At 36.9% G+C, this 16635-nt stretch overlaps 1 protein-coding gene across 2 annotated transcripts in view; it reads right to left on the bottom strand.

Moving 5' to 3' along the window:
* The window catches only part of LOC124556655 (carnosine N-methyltransferase), a 191714-nt gene that overhangs the window by 158220 nt on the left and 16859 nt on the right, over positions 1–16635 (bottom strand). For both annotated transcript variants that reach the window (XM_047130624.1, XM_047130623.1), the window contains exon 3: positions 16369–16561. In XM_047130624.1, coding sequence (XP_046986580.1) covers positions 16369–16561 — 193 coding nt within the window. The remainder of the gene's footprint in view (positions 1–16368; positions 16562–16635) is intronic.

Below are 16635 nucleotides of genomic sequence, written 5' to 3'. Positions count from 1 at the left end.
CCACAGTGAATGTATTAACAACATTATTTGAAATGTGCACATAGTTAGCGATGACAACTAGCCACAGCTAGCAACTTGCTTGGTGCAGCACGCCCATTTTAGGCTTAACTGAGTTATCTGCCTTGCCCACTGTTCCCCTTTCGTCAGCCTGCTCTCCAAAAAGTACACAAATATGTGAAGTGAATGCACTGTTACTGCCTCCGACTTTCCTACCTTCTCAATCTATTTCGGATTTTTGGACGTGGAACAGAAGCAGGTGAGTGACATTTTTCCTATTCAAAAGCCAACTATTGGGTAAGAAATAGCAAATTTACAGCACTACCTTTCACTTATTATTGAACACAAATAGTTGAGTTGATAAGAAAAGTGGGTGTGTAAGTTTCTTTCTTATTTGCAGTTGCAGTGCAACAGAGCTTAAACTCTAAAAATTACTTCACAATAAGGACACAATTGAATTCCACATGTGCTTCAAGCCAGCCTTTTCACTGCAGAATAAAAGTTGCACACACATGTCTATGATTTAGGCAAACATTAGTATACTCATGGTTGCGAGCTTGTAAAGTCAAGAAAACTTAGGGCGGGAGGAATGATTACAGAAATGTATGAAACGTATTTTTTACACTATTCTCATTTAGATAAAAAAAGAAAATATTGACATCACCAGATCGTGATGAATGGATCTGCTTGAGATCAAGACTACAATAAATTTAACATCAGGTCACACATCAAAAGGCAGCACACACTTTGCACTACATGTCGCTGTCTGCCTGCCTGTTTTATCACAATGCACGTCCTTTTCAAGCCACCTCCTGAACATGCCTGATCTAGACATTTAGCCCATGACAGCACTCCCCTTCCAAATATTAGTATGCATTGATTCATTGTTCCAACCCATTCCCGTAATTCTTTGTCATGAACTCTTTGTGGCAGACTTTTTCAACCTACCAAGCAAAGAATCATGTCCACATATAGGTTTGATTCAAGGTAAGGAGAAAGGTGAAGGTTGAGTCATCTGCTGCGTTGCTGAAAAAACCCCTTTATACAGACGAAGCCAAGCTGTATCCTTCGGTGAAGGAAAATCTAATACTTCTTGATAAAATTTAAAAGCCAAAGATTTTGGATTTGCTTCACTCTGAAACAATTGCAGGGATACTATTAGGTACAAATATTTGAGTTTTTCACATCTTATAGTCACACATGTATTTAGTATGATACTATGAAGTTAAGTAATCACTGTCCACTGTTCGAAGAATTGGTAGTGAATTATGGATGTGAGGTGCCATTGCTAATACGAGAAAGCAGAAACTGGCAAGCTATGGCGGATTTTTTTTATGTGTGTCCCCCAAACACCTCTAGAAGGCTTTAGAAATCATCTGTAGTCATCCACATGGAAGTCCAAAATCCCATTCCATCCCCCGTTTTTAAGGTGTAAAAAAGATGTCTGTTTCTTTCTTAAAGCAGCTCGTTAATGCAACATCATTTATAAGCAGTGCTTTTCAGTTAGTGTACTTTGTATTATACATTGCAGTGTAATAAATGTAGCTAGCATGTTAAAATACTTTTTATGATTATAAAAGAGCAGTCACTTGTTGTCTTATATAGGCGTTGATGACCTCAGCACTGTATTCTGCCTATTTACATGTGTCTATATTTGAATATGCGTGCCTATACCAGTTTCTTTGTCACTTCAGTGTATACGGGGTATTCAAAAGAAAAGGTTCGAAATAATATTGTGCATATAATTGAACTCTTTGTTCAAAAGTAATCACCAGAGGACTGAGCACAACTATACCACTGTTTCATGAGCTGAAGGATTTCCTGTTCCCAGAATTCCTGTGAATGTGACAGGTGCCAGTACTCCACTGTGTCCTTCAGTTCAACGTCTGAGTTGAAGCGCTTCGCTTTGAGATATTTTTTTTCGTGGACCAAACACATGAAAGTTGCAGGGAAACACATCCAGGCTATAGGACAAATTTTGAAGCTGCTCCCACTTGAACTTGGCCATTCACTAGTGTGGGCTTGGAGACATATGGATGAGCGTTATTGTGGAACACAATCACTCCCTCCACGAGAATCCCAGGCGGTTTGTTTTTGATGGACTTGAATAGGCTACAAAGTGCCTCACAGTACACAACACTGTTAATGGTTTGTCTGTACTTGAGGAATTCGATGAGTATTGGACCTTGGATGTCAAAAATGTCGGTAAACATCACCTTGCCTGCTGATGGCACAACTTTGAATTTTTTAGAGAGAGGTGACGATGCTACATTGTTGTCCCTACATGTCTCATTATGTTACCCCAAAGCAACATATGGATATTCAAACTGGTTTGGTTATTTTTCATACCTTTTCATTTGAGCACTCCTATACATTTATATCAAAAGTGGCACACCTTGTGGATTTCTTTATAGAATAAATCCACCTAACCTCAGCTTGCAAGGAAATATGGTGGATATTTTGACAGTGCAAGATAAAATTGCCACTTTTCTTCACAAGTTGGACATTTACCACACAGGCTTTAAATTGAAGACATTTTGATGTTCCTAGAATTGATAGTGATGCTCAATGCTACCAATGAAAAATGATCCTTCACACATGAAATAAGTCAGCACTCATCAACACCAATACATTCTATCCACAACTGCTTTCCTAAACTGGAGAATCAGCAAGTAAATGCTTTGGTGGTGACCATTGTCAGTGAATGAAGAAACATTTTTAGAGTAAAGTAAAGTAAATTTGTATAGCATGCATGGCTGTTGCCTTTCACAGCTGTTATACAATGACAGGAAAAAAACTGCAACACCAAAAAATAATTAATATAGAGTAATGCAAGTTCAGGAATATAATTGTCTAGGTAGCATATTTAAGTGATTAACATTGTAAGACTACAGGTGATTGTAAGCACAAGATAAGCCATTGCAAATGTGAATTGCTGGTACATTAATAACCTGTGTAACGCCAGAATGTTGAATGCAAGCAGGCACACATGCATGCATTGTGTTGTACAGGTGCCAGATGTCAGTTTGTGGGATGGAGTTTCCTGCCAGTAGCAATTGATTGGTCAATACAGGAACTTTAATGCTGTTTGTGGATGACACTGGAGTTGTCACCTGATTGTGTCCCATATGTGTTCATTGGAGGTAAAATTTGTTGATCGAGCAGGCTAAGGCAACATTTCAACATTCTGTAGACCATGTTGGGTTACAACAGCAGTATGTGGGCAGGTGTTATCCTGTTGGAAAATACCCCCTGGGTTGTTGTTCACGAATGGCAGTACAACACATCGAATCACCAGATTGACATACAAATTTGAAGTCAGGGTATGTGAGATAATCACGAGAGTGCTAGTGCTGTTGTACAAAACCACACCCCAGACCTTAACTACAAGTGCAGGTCCAGTGTGTCCAGCATGCAGGTTGGCTTCAGGTTCTCAACTGGCCACCTAATAACCAACACACACTGGCACTGAGGCAGTACCAACTTTCATCAGAAAACACAGCAGACCTCCACCCTGCCCTCCAATGAGCTCTCGCTTGACACCACTGAAATCACAAATGATGGTGGTTTGGGTTCAATGGAGTGGACATTACAGAGCATCTAGCTCGGAGCTGTCCTTGAAGTAGCCGATTTCTAACAGTTCACTGTGTCACTGTCATGCCAACTGCTGCTCAAATTGCTGCTGCAGATGCAGTACTACGCACCAGAGCTATATGGTGAACACGATGGTCTTCCCTCTTGAAACTGCCATGTCGCCATCCAGAGCCCGGTCTTCTTCCGACAGAACATTCTCATGACCACTGCTACCAGCAATCATGGACTGTGGTTACATTCCTGTCAAGTCTTTTGGCAACATCACATTCAGCTTCTTGTAGCCCAATTACATGACCTTGTTCAAACTCATGAGGTGCTGACAATGGCGACAAAGTTGCCTTAAAGGCACTCACCAACTCCCCACGTCCAATCTCAAAGGTGACAAATGCTCACGACCATTACAGCATGTATTTAAAGCAAACCTGATTTGCATCTTCATAGTGGTGCTACTAACACCACTCGTGATTCAGATGAAATTTGAATAGACATCATTTTTCAGATGTACAAACATGCATACTAACATTTGTTTATGTTGAACAACTCTTTTTCAGTGTTGTGATTTTTTTCAGTGTATTTTGTACACCATAATCTACATTAAGAACTAATATCACATGTTTCATTTATTTGGTTTTTGATCATTATTTGTCACATGCTCATGTATGCTGGCCCTCTACGCAGTATTTCAACTTTATTGTTCATTGACGCAATGCTTACATTGAAGCTTCCCATAAGATAGGAAACAACTGTGCCTCCATTCACTGTTGGATACTCGTGTAAAGCAGTCGTCACAATACAATTAGTTGTCTGTACTTGTGTGAAACCCTGTACCATTTACAGAGTTGTGAAAAGTCCATTGTAATCAGTGAATGTGCTTACTTTGAGGTTGAAAAAGAAGAGGGCACAGGCAGTTCTGTCTCAAAGCCTGTAAGGAGAACTTATGAATGTCTCAGTACAGTGAAGAAGATCTTGAGAGAATCTAGAGATACTTCATGTCATGCATCAGGAAAAAAAAGTTATAACAGGTGACAGAAGTTTACATCAGATGAAAAGAAAAATCTATGACTTCAATGTGGAAAAGCAGTTTCCTACAATTGCAGCTATATTGGAAAAGTGAAGACTTAAGTGTGAGACTTTACTGATATGAATGAAAGAATCCTTTGGCATATTATTTGGAAATTGGGCTTCAGATACAAAATGTTCAACAAAAAATCTCGTACTGAGGGAAAAGAACTGAATAGTAGGAAAGAGAGACAAGTTCTTGTAGAAAATAAGACACTTGCAAAACACTGAATGGACTATTTATTACAATGATCAGAGTTGGTGTAGAGCAAATCATTCCAGTACATTTGGATGGCAGGAACAAAAACTGCTTTATGCATCAAAAACCTGCTGAGTATACACTGGAATGTATATAGATTCATTGGGTGGGGTGGGGGGTGGGGTGTACAGACAGACAGTCATGCAAAATACTTGTGAACACATTTTCTAAATACTGTCTAGAGCAGCTACGTTGGTTGGTTGATATGGGGGAGGGGACCAAACAGCAAGGTCATCAGTCCCATTCGATTAGGGAAGGATGGGGAAGGAAATTGGCCATGCCCTTGCAAAGGAATCATCCTGGCATTTGCCTGTAGCAATTTAGGGAAATCACGGAATACCTAAATCAGACAGACTCCTGTATGGACAACAAAGTAACAAGCATACATGGCATAGAGAAACAGCTGAAAGAATTGAAAGGAAATAAATTACCTGGTCCAGATGGAATCCCAGTTCGATTTTACAAAGAGTATTCTATGCCATTGGCCCCTTACCTAGCTTGCATTTATCATGAATCTCTCACCCAGCACAAAGTTCCAAGCGAATGGGAAAAAGAGCAGATGACTCCAGTATACAAGAAAGGTAAAAGAATGGGCCTGCAAAATTACAGACCTATAATTTCCCTAACTTCCATTTGCTGCAGAATCCTTGAACATATTCTCAATTTGAATATAATAAACTTCCTTGAGACTAAGAATTGCATGTCCACAGATCATTGTGCAAAACTTAGTTTGCCCATTTCACACATGATATACTGAGAACTACAGATGAAGGGCAACAGGCAGATTCCATACTTCTAGATTTCCAGAAATCATTTGACATGGTGCCCCATTGCAGGCTGTTAAAAAAGTACAAGCATATGGAACAAGTTAACAGATATGAGTGACTTGAAGACTCCTTAAAAAATAGAACCCAGTATGTTTTCCTCAACAGCAAGTGTTCATCACAGACAAGGGTATCATCAGGAGTGCCCTAGCGAAGCATGATAGAACAGCTGTTGTCCTCTATATAGATAAATGATTTGGCAGACAGGGTGGGCAGCAATTTGTGGTTATTTGCTGATGATGCTGTGGTGTACAGTAAGATGTTTCAGTTGAATGACTGTAGGAAGATACAAAACAACTTAGACAAAGTTTCCAGTTGGTGTGGTGGATGGCAGCTAGCCCTAAATGTAGAAAAATGTGAGTTAATGGGGATGAGTAGGAAGATCAAACCTATAATGTTCGGATACAGTATTACTAGTGTCCTGCTTGACACAGTCAAGTCATTTAACTATCTGGGCGTAACATTGCAAAGTGATGAGATGGAATGAGCATGTGAGAACTGTGGTACGGAAGGTGAATGGTCGACTTTGGTTTATTGGGAGAATTTTACAAAAGAGAGGTTCACCAGTAAAGGAGACAGCATATAGGACACTAGCACGACCTGTTCTTGAGTACTGCTTGAGTGTTTGGGATTCAAACTGGGTTGGACTGAAGGAAGACATCAATTGTTACCGGTAGGTTTGAACAAGATGTAAGTATTGCACAGATGCTTCAGGAACTCAAACGGGAATTCCTGGAGGGAAGGCAATGTTCTTATTGAGAAAATTTGAAGAACTGGCATTTGAAGCTGACTGCCAAACGACTCTACTGCTACCTACATACATTGTGCCAAGGACCACAAAGATAAGATACGAGAAATTAGGCCTGATACGGAGACATATAGACAGTCGTTTTCCCCTCGGTCTATTTGTGAGTGGAACAGGAAGGGAAATGACAAGTAGTGGTACGAGTACCCTCCGCCATGCACCGTACAGTGGCTTGCGGAGTGTCTATGTAGATGTAAATGCAGATGTACACAATTATCACAGAGGAAGTGTTCAAGAATGAACTGGATGGAATGGAGAAACTCAAACAGCATCCAGGTCTGAAAAAAGGATTATAATGTTCCACAATGGGAATGAAAATGGGTTCATGTGAAATGCTGGCTTCTGTTTCAGTGGACAAAAAGGAGGTGCAGATTATTATTCCGAGATGAATGCCAGACATTATGAAGAGTGGTTTAAGGGCACTCTCAAAAATTTATCAAATAGATCTGCAGTTGTTATAAACCAGGCTCTGCACCACACAATGATAAATCTAGCATCACAAAAGCAATCTGTAAAATGGAAGAAGAATTCTAATATTGAATGGATGGAAAGCAATAATGTACACCTTCCATCTAATGCAACATCATATGAGGAATTTACTAAAGCAGGCGTACTGGAACACGCATGACCGCATTTCAGGTCACAAGAAAACCTTCCAGACAGTTTATTGCACTCAGTGGACTGGAAATTAAGCTTCTGTGGTTGCCTGTGGCATATCATGAATTTAGTGTCACTGAACTTATTTGGGCTTTTGTCAAGAACAATGTAACAGAATTTTAAGATAAATGGTGCTTTACAGTTGTATCGCTCTGCTCAGGAAAGTGTTCCCCAAAATGTGTGGAGGAGTTCAGTGAGTCACTTGAATGAACTTTCAAACATATGCACAAAGAGCCCATTGTCTTGACATAGCAATAGAACCATTGCTGAGCCAAGCATAAAACTGCAACAGCAGCAGTGACTCTTAATACAGCAGTAAAAATGATTAAGGAAGGTTTTACTTCATTCATCATTCTTTCCTGCAAAATTTATTCGAGCTAATTGATTTTTCATTTACTATTAAAATGTATCGTACCTTTCACTGTTCATTTACTGACAGCTGCTTGTACATCAAGCGATGATTTGCATTTTCACATTTTATTGCCCTCTACCTGCAACAACTGAATGTGGCAATGCTGTATTGGAATACTAGTACTAAGTCGCCATCTTCCACTGATGAACAGGCACTTATCTTGTCTTACAAAACTGGCAGCATGCTGGTATGACAACTATGTTCCATCACACGGATTGTAGCTATTAATGTAACTGCTCTACAAACTATTAAGATAGGAAGTATTCATTACTGATGACATATGATGTGATCAACAAAGTTTCAAGCTTTACACCTGCGCTTTCTCCACTGCAGTGGCTGCAACAGTATTCTCCCGCCTGCAAACAGCAAAAGATTGTATCTTTAAAAAGGACAATGAAAATTTTTCTCCTATGTATGGTCCGGTTCCTATGACACCTCACCTCAAAGTTGGCTCTCACCAAATAATGCTCAAAAAAGCATGTTTTCTCTTAAATATTACTACATATGTCATCCCCTTTTCAACTAAAATGTAATATTCACACATAAAATAAATGTAGACATTGCCACAATTCTGGCAAGGTACAACATATCAATGTCTGCCATGCAATGTAACCAGAATATGAGACCAAAGTCAGGGGTCAATCATTATGGAATCGATAATATATGAAGTAGAGTGTGCAGAGGAAATAGAACAAGTGAATCTGCAGCAACAACAGTTAAATAATGGTGTAACAGAGAAGTACTCACTCTTGCAAAGTTAAGAAAGTGAGTGAATGAAAGTAAGGTAACAGTGAGAAAGGCTGTTATGAGCATTCATATGTGCTTTTGAATAAAATAAGTTTCTTGAAGAAGGAGGATGACTCCTCAGAATCCCTTCAATTCAGAAGCTTTGTAAGGATGCAAAGACAACCATTCAATGCACAAGTATGACAAGTACACACGAGTGTAGCAGTATTATCTCTAAAATAGAAAGAAGAACCACGATACAAAGGAACCCACAACTACATTATTGTCTTGTTTAAGTAAACTCCATTAAGATACTTTCCCAATTTGTTCAACAGCAGTTTATTCCTCAATGTACCAAACCAACCTAGAAGTGGTATTGGAAACCTCTTTGCAGAAAACTGGATTTTGGTGCCAATGTGAATGTAGTAAATAACTTCTCAAATTTTGGCCAAGTAAAAATGTGTGCTGGCACTCATTGGTAATTTGTTGCATATTGAACAAAACTGAAGAGAAAAAACTACTTGTCAAGAGTGTAGCTCATATTCCACAAGCGAAACAGATTGCACCTTTGCAAGGCATTGTGCAGACACCAACCACAAATATTCCATTCACGTCAAAATAATTCACTGAGTACCAAGAGATCAAATTCTTCCAGGACTTGAAATATTAGACACAAAAGAAAAAAAAAATCAAATACGGCATCCAGGATGGCCACTGAATGACGAATACATTTTGCTTTCTCTGTGTTACAGTAGCCAAAGGCAAACCAGGTTAGTCCTTCCACCTCCCCCACAGACTCTGCATAGTACAGCTATATAATTTGTAGCGAAAACTTCATCCTTAAATTATATGAAAGTTACTGAAACCACTATGACCTCTGTTGTGTAGTAAGAAGTACCCTGTGTCAATATGTTGTGAGTAACAATATTCAACACATTACATATTTAATCCTAATTTTTTATTGTACATTGTATGATCTTATTTTTAATCGTCCATTTATTTCTTTGGTGGTTGTAAACTCACTGTTTCATAGTAAACAGGGAGACATAAATAACATGTTTCAAATTTGAGGAAGTGCACCCCCAATGAGAACCAAAGGAGATAAAACTTTTTTTTTCCAGATCCAAGTTTTTCTACCAGAACTGTTGAGAATAGGTCTCGTTGAAATGGCTATGGTGCAAGACAGCAACATGTCTAGTGCCACAACAGCAGGAAAACATCTTTTCCTGAGGTATAACAACAGGACACTACTGATTTCATTTAACACAGAGAGTTCAAACAATCATAAAACTTATGTAACTCAGCTGTTTTTGTTCCAAAGGTAAAAGGAAATTATTTAACAGATTACAGAGTTTGCAACAGTTTATTAAAATTACAGTCAACTTCATGCAACATTTCAGGTCATAACACTGTGACAATACTAAGACACTTAACAGCACAAGACATTAGTTGTACACTACAAACTTTCAATTGTAATTCTTATAATGCTGTCAAATGTATTGTGAAATATTCTGTTATGGATAAAATCACAAAAGGAAAGAAAGCAGGACTATTGTTAATTATGTACCTATTCTATTGACATGCTTCTGAAAAGAAAATTCTAATTTTCAAATCATAATTTTCTAATCATACAGTTGACATCTTTTACATGGTATGCTTCTTAGTAAAACTGGTATGTTGTCAGTAACCAGACATGAAGAGGAACAAATAGGATTAAGAGTAAATGATACATTGGTGACAGATGTGTATAGTGTTGCAGAACTTTTTAACAAACATTTTATAACTGTTACTGAAAATATGGGGTTGTAAGATTCGGTAGATGCTGCTATGGAATACCTCAGACCAGACATTTCAAGTAACTTCCATAATATGAATTTGTGCCTCACTACCCCAGCAGAAATAATGTCCATCACAAAATCTTTAAAATCAAAAACATCTAGTGGGTATGATGAAATATCAACAAAGTTAATTAAAGAATGTGATCTGAGCTAAGTAACATATTAAGCTATCTGTGTAACCAGTCGTTTATCAGTGGAATATTTCCTGAATGGTTGAAATATGTTGAAGTTAAGCCACTGTTTAAGAAAGGAGGTAAAGAAATAGCATTAAATTTCCGTCCAATTTCACAGTTGCCAGCATTCTCAAAAATTTTAGATAAAGTAATGTACAATCAGCTTTATAACCATCTTATCTCAAATAACATACTGTCAAAGTCACAGTTTGGATTTCTAAAGGGTTCTGATATTGAGAAGGCTATCTACACTTACAGTGAAAATGTGCTTAATTCATTAGACAAAAAATTGCAGACAACTGGTATATTTTCTGATTTGTCAAAGGCATTTGACTGTGTAAATCACAATGTCCTTTTAAGTAAATTAGAATATTATAGTGTAACAGGAAACACTGCAAAAACAAAGGGTGTTATTAGGAAAGAGACATGTATCAATCTATCAGGCAACATCCAACTGGGAATTAATTACATGTGGGATCCCACAAGGTTCCATTTTGGGGCCCTTACTTTTTCTCGTGTATATCAATGACCTTTCATCAGTAACATTACCAGATGCCAAGTTTGTTTTGTTTGCCGATGATACAAACATTGCAATAAATAGCAAATCAAGTGTAGTCTTAGAAAGATCAGCTAATAAAATATTTGTGGACATTAATCACTGGTTCCTAGGCAATTCTTTGTCACAAAAGTTTGAAAAAACACACTACATGCAGTTCAGAACTTGTAAGGGGCGTCCCACGAGTATATGCCTAACATATGATGACAAGCAGATAGAAAAAGTGGACAGTGTTAAATTCTTGGGATTACAGCTTGATAATAAATTCAACTGGGAGGAGCACACCACAGAACTGCTGAAACGTCTTAACAAATCTCTATTTGCAATGTGAATTGTGTCAGACATAGAGGATATAAAAATGAAAAAGCTGGCATACTATGCTTACTTTCATCCCACGTGGGAAAAATATATCTAAAAACAAAGATGATGTGACTTACCAAACGAAAGTGCTGGCAGGTTGATATATATATATATATATAAAAAAACCTGCCAGCACTTTCGTTTGGTAAGTCACATCATCTTTGTTTTTAGATATATTTTTCCCACGTGGAAAAAATATATATAATTCATCAAGCCAAGCTAAAGTTTTCTGGGCACAAGAACGTGCAGCAAGTGTTATATGTGGTGTGAACTCAAGAATATATATATATCCCTCAAAGATGATGTGACTTACCAAACGAAAGTGCTGGCAGGTTGACAGGTTGATAGACACACAAACAAACACAAACATACACACAAAATTTAAGCCTTCGCAACCAACGGCAGCTTCATCAGGAAAGAGGGAAGGAGAGGGAAAGACGAAAGGATGTGGGTTTTAAGGGAGAGGGTAAGGAGTCATTCCAGTCCCGGGAGCGGAAAGACTTACCTTAGGGGGAAAAAAGGACAGGTATACACTCGCGCACACACACACTTATCCATCCGCACATACACACACAAGCAGACATTTGTAAAGGCAAAAGGATATATATATCTCCCACGTGGAATGTTTCCCTCACACATTTATTACTTTATAAATAAATAAATAAATAAATAAATAAATAAATAAACTTTTTTATTTTAAATTCAGTGCATTAGTATTTGTAAAATGACTCTTTCATAGTATTCATTAAAAAAAATGACGATCATTCCACTTTGACCTGTGGAATGGTACATTAGCTTATTTGTTTTGGTTGTAAATATTTGTCATGTATTGTTGTTTTTCTGACATGTTCTACATCCTGGAGGACCTCCTCGCTATGGATCAATTGGAAAGAAAGTAAATCTAATCTCTAATCTAAACCTCTTTGTACGGCAAAATCTATCACTGCAATCAGATAATCTGTTTGTTACATGTATTGTATTTCACTGATGTGAGAGAATTGTATTGGCATATCTCAAATTAATTGTGTAAGTGACTCTACTGATTTGAACCATGAGAAAAATAAAACATGAAATGACATATAATTTTCCATGGGAAATAAAACTAAGGAATTACATACAAGGCTTCTAGCCTCTTTATAAATTTACTATTGGAACACTGATGCCTAACTGCAATTTTTTGGTATTTTCTAACACTATTGTTACATGTATTCCTGATTTACTTCATTGCAGTGTCATACTTCCATAGCTGTAAGCCCGGATATAATGTGTTTATACTCGCTTGAGTACATATCTAATGTCAATGATAATTAATTGGTCCGTGTACTTGGCAACCACATATCAACTAAAACTGCTTTGATTCTAGTGAAAAAATCATAGTTATTCCCTCTTAGCATAGACCTAATATAGTTCATACATGTACTTCATAAAATTTTATCTCATGGCTGCTAAAACTGCAGGATTTATCTATTATTTCATAAATCACAAACTGTTCTTTCATTAACTTGGTATAAACCCATATTATACATCTTAGTGTAGTAGTTATAAGTTAGCTACATATTCATGTAGATCCAACGTAGATAGAGAAGGATTTGTCACATTCATACAAAGAGAAATAGGTACAAAACTGCAGAAATAAGTAAATTCTGCATAGATCTGGATATAGAAGCATGTGCTTGTGAATTATTAATGGGAATGTAATATATGTGAGTTTTACAGTATGTAGGTCCAGTGGGTAATTGGAAAATTTTCATGAAAAATTTTGATGAATTATCGTGCTCTCTGACAGACAGGAGGAAGAAATTATTAATCTGTGTTGATTACAATATAAATTTCTTAAAAGAATCTGACAGGAGAAATGATCTATAGGTGCTCTAAGCCACTTATAATTTGCCCAGTACCCTTCTACCTAATGTACAGATTCAACAAACAGAAGTTAGAGACTCACGCCCATTAGGCAGTAAATAGATTGTCAGAGCATGATGCACTGTTAGACACATTTTATAAGTTAGCAGCTTCATGTACAGTTCTAAGAGTCTAAGGAAACAGTAAGGCTGGTTAATGGCAAAACTACTGAAGATTTTAAAGAAAGGTTAAATAATGTTGACTCCTGTAAAGTTTCCAATGAGCATAATGCTAACTATAAATTTAAGATATTTCTTAATGAGGATTTATACATTTTTGAAAGCACTTTTCCTAAAGAAGATACTTAAATGTAATAATGGCAAATCATTAAAGAAACCTCAGATCAATACACGTATCAGAGTTTTCTGACAATGAAAAAAGGACTTGTATGAAATGGTCAGAAATAGTAATGATCAAGAAATACTTTCTTATTATAAACAGTACTGCAACATATGAGGAAAAGTTGTGTAAAAATCATAGAGTATCCACACCTTGTCCGAAATTGAGAGATCAAATAACAGAATAAAATCTATGTGGAGTATTGTTAAAGGAGAAGCAGAGAAAGAAGTGATAGATGATGATGATGATATTTCTGTTAAAGAGAATGGGAGCATACTAAAAGTTTGCCTTTAGTAGACATTTTTCACAATTACTTTCTACAAATAGGTGAAAAAATTGATGCACATAGTTTAGAAGAGAAAGCAAAACATTTCACTGAAGAGACAATACAGAGGACATTTAGTGAATTAAAAATTAATCTCAAATCATGACTCTAAAATGTAGAAGTTCATATGCAATTGATAATATCATGAAAAAGACACTAAAAAGTTATGGTCCTATAATTTGTAATGTCCTTAGTCACGTAAAGGATCATTAACTCAGGGTATTTTCCAGAAAAAGTGAAATATGCCATTGTTGAGATTCTCTAAAAAAGGGTGACTCCACAGATGTCAATAACTACCATCCAGTGTCACTCCTTACAACATTTTCTAAAATTTTTGGGAAGGTAATATACTCCAAGGCTGTCAGCCACCCGTGTGGTAATGGAATACATAATCAATCACCATCCGGATTTCAAAAGGGTCTTTCTACTGAGTCAAGTTCAACAAATGCCTGGTTTAATTCTTATTTAAGAGAGAGAATGCACAAAGTTACCACAGTATGTTCAAGAAAAACAAAGAGGGATGCCACATCATCTGCATGGGGTGTAATTATAGTGGGAATCCCACAGGATTTTATTATTGAACCATTACTGTTCTTGCTTTATATTAATGATCTGCCACTTCATTTCAATCAGGAGGCATAATTAGTCCTGTCTGCAAATAATACAAGAATTGTTGTGAAGCCAAGCAAAGAAGCATCAGAAGAGAAAATGGTAACTGATGTTTTTGTGAAAGTAACTGAATGTTTTTGTGCAAATGGGCTAGTTTTAAATTTTGAAAAAATCAGTTCATTCAGCTTTGTACTGGTATCCCACCTCCTATTGACATAGTATACCAATAAGAAGTAATAAACAGAGTAGAAAATTGTTGCAAGTTCTTCAGTTTGCATATTGATGACAATTTAAATTGCAAAAACCAAATAGTATACCTGCAAAAACATTTGTGTGTTGCTATTTTTAACTCAAGAATAATTGCCAACTTTTGGGATGTTTTAGTCAGTAAGTTAATGTATTTTGCATATTTCAGCTCACTGATGTCATACAGGAAAATATTCTGCGGTAACACCTCGCTTATGCAAAAAGTGTACAATGAATACAAGAAAGCAATTACATTATGTGTGGAGTTCACATGTGTACATCTTGCAGCCATATCTTTAAGCAGCTGGCATTATACACCCTAGCCTCATAATACACTTATTCACTTATGAAATTTGTTATCAACAAACCATTTGAGTCTGAGAGTAAAAGAGATGTTAATAAGTACAACACTAGATGGAGTAATTATTTCAATTACTCTTTAACGAATCTAACTTTAGCACAGAAATGAGTTAAATATGCCAATATGAAACTCTTTGACAATCTACCCGCAGATATAAAATGTCTGACAGATGGCAGAAGTGTTTTCAAATGTAGTAAAGATGTTTCTCCTTAATATCTCCTTCAGTGCTATATAGGAATTCTTGAATAGCAATGATTAGTCAGTAAAAGAAATACTGTAAATGGCCAGCATGTATCCATATTAATATTATTTTATCTATGTAAGGGGCAGTCAAATGAGAAAGAGAGAGGTGGAAAAAGAAGTATAAAATTGTTTATTATTTCAAAAGTAATTGTCGAACCTATTGACAAATGTATCCCACTGTGAGACATGATGGTCAGTGGCTTCATGGAAAACTGTTTGCAGTTGCCAACAGGACCATGATTGTAACTAGGCGTGCACCTCTTAGTCCGAAGCAAGTTGATGATAAACAATGACTTTCTTCAGCGCTCCAAAAATATCGGTATTGCATGGGGGAGAGATCATGACTGTACAGATGATTTGTAAGTGTTTCCCAGCAAAACTTCTGCAGTGTACTTGCAATAACATTGAAAATGCACTGCATTACTTTTGCTGGGAAGCCCTTACAAATGCTCCAAACAGTCCCGACTTCTCCCCATGCAATTTCCATATTTTTTGAACCCTGAAGAATGACATTCATAGCCATGGAATGCCCTTACAACTCCTCCATACAGTCCCCATCACCCCCCCCCCCCCCCCAAGTACAATTTTCATATTTTTGGAGCCCTGAAGAAAGATATTCATACCGACGATTTGCTTTGGATGAAGAAGTGCATGCATGGGTACAATCATGGTTCTGTCGGCAACAACGCACCCTTTTTTTTTGTGAAGGCACTAACAGTCATGTCTCACAGTGAGGTAAATGAATTAACAGTTCTGGTGATGACCCCTGAAATAATAAACAATTTACTTACTTTTGTTCCACCTGTCTTGTGTTCATTTGACTGCCCTTTTTATTTTCTATGTTGACACATTCTACATCATAACGTTTATTGTGAATTTGATCTATGGAACAAGGAACTAACTAGCTACATGTTATATCATGATCTTAGGGACAATTTTTAAAAAACCAAATTTTCTTTACTTGCTATGGAAAAGACAACTCATGAAAGACCACACTAATTACTAAACCACTTACAGAAAAATTTTAATACTTAGAAAAATGTAATTTGGATGTTCAGATTTAATAATACCTAAATAACTTACTTCAAATTCCTCCGCATTGTCGAACAGTGCATAAGCATCTTGAACAAATGCTGAAAGAACCTCAGCATTTTTCTCAATACATTCTCTGACGCTGCGCAGATGCAATTTATAACTTTGTAAGAGCTGTTGGTGCCTTGCAGAAAGTTTTCTCAAATTTGTTTCTGCCCTCCTTAGTCTCGTTTCATACATTTCTCTGTGAAGAAAAATGAAGACTATCATGACACATATTAACAAAATACATTGCAAGAGTTATACCTCTCCATGTTC

Source organism: Schistocerca americana, chromosome X (assembly GCF_021461395.2).
Source record: "Schistocerca americana isolate TAMUIC-IGC-003095 chromosome X, iqSchAmer2.1, whole genome shotgun sequence".
Taxonomy (NCBI): domain Eukaryota; kingdom Metazoa; phylum Arthropoda; class Insecta; order Orthoptera; family Acrididae; genus Schistocerca; species Schistocerca americana.
Note: the sequence above shows the minus strand (reverse complement) of the source record. Positions and strands in the feature narration are given on the sequence as shown.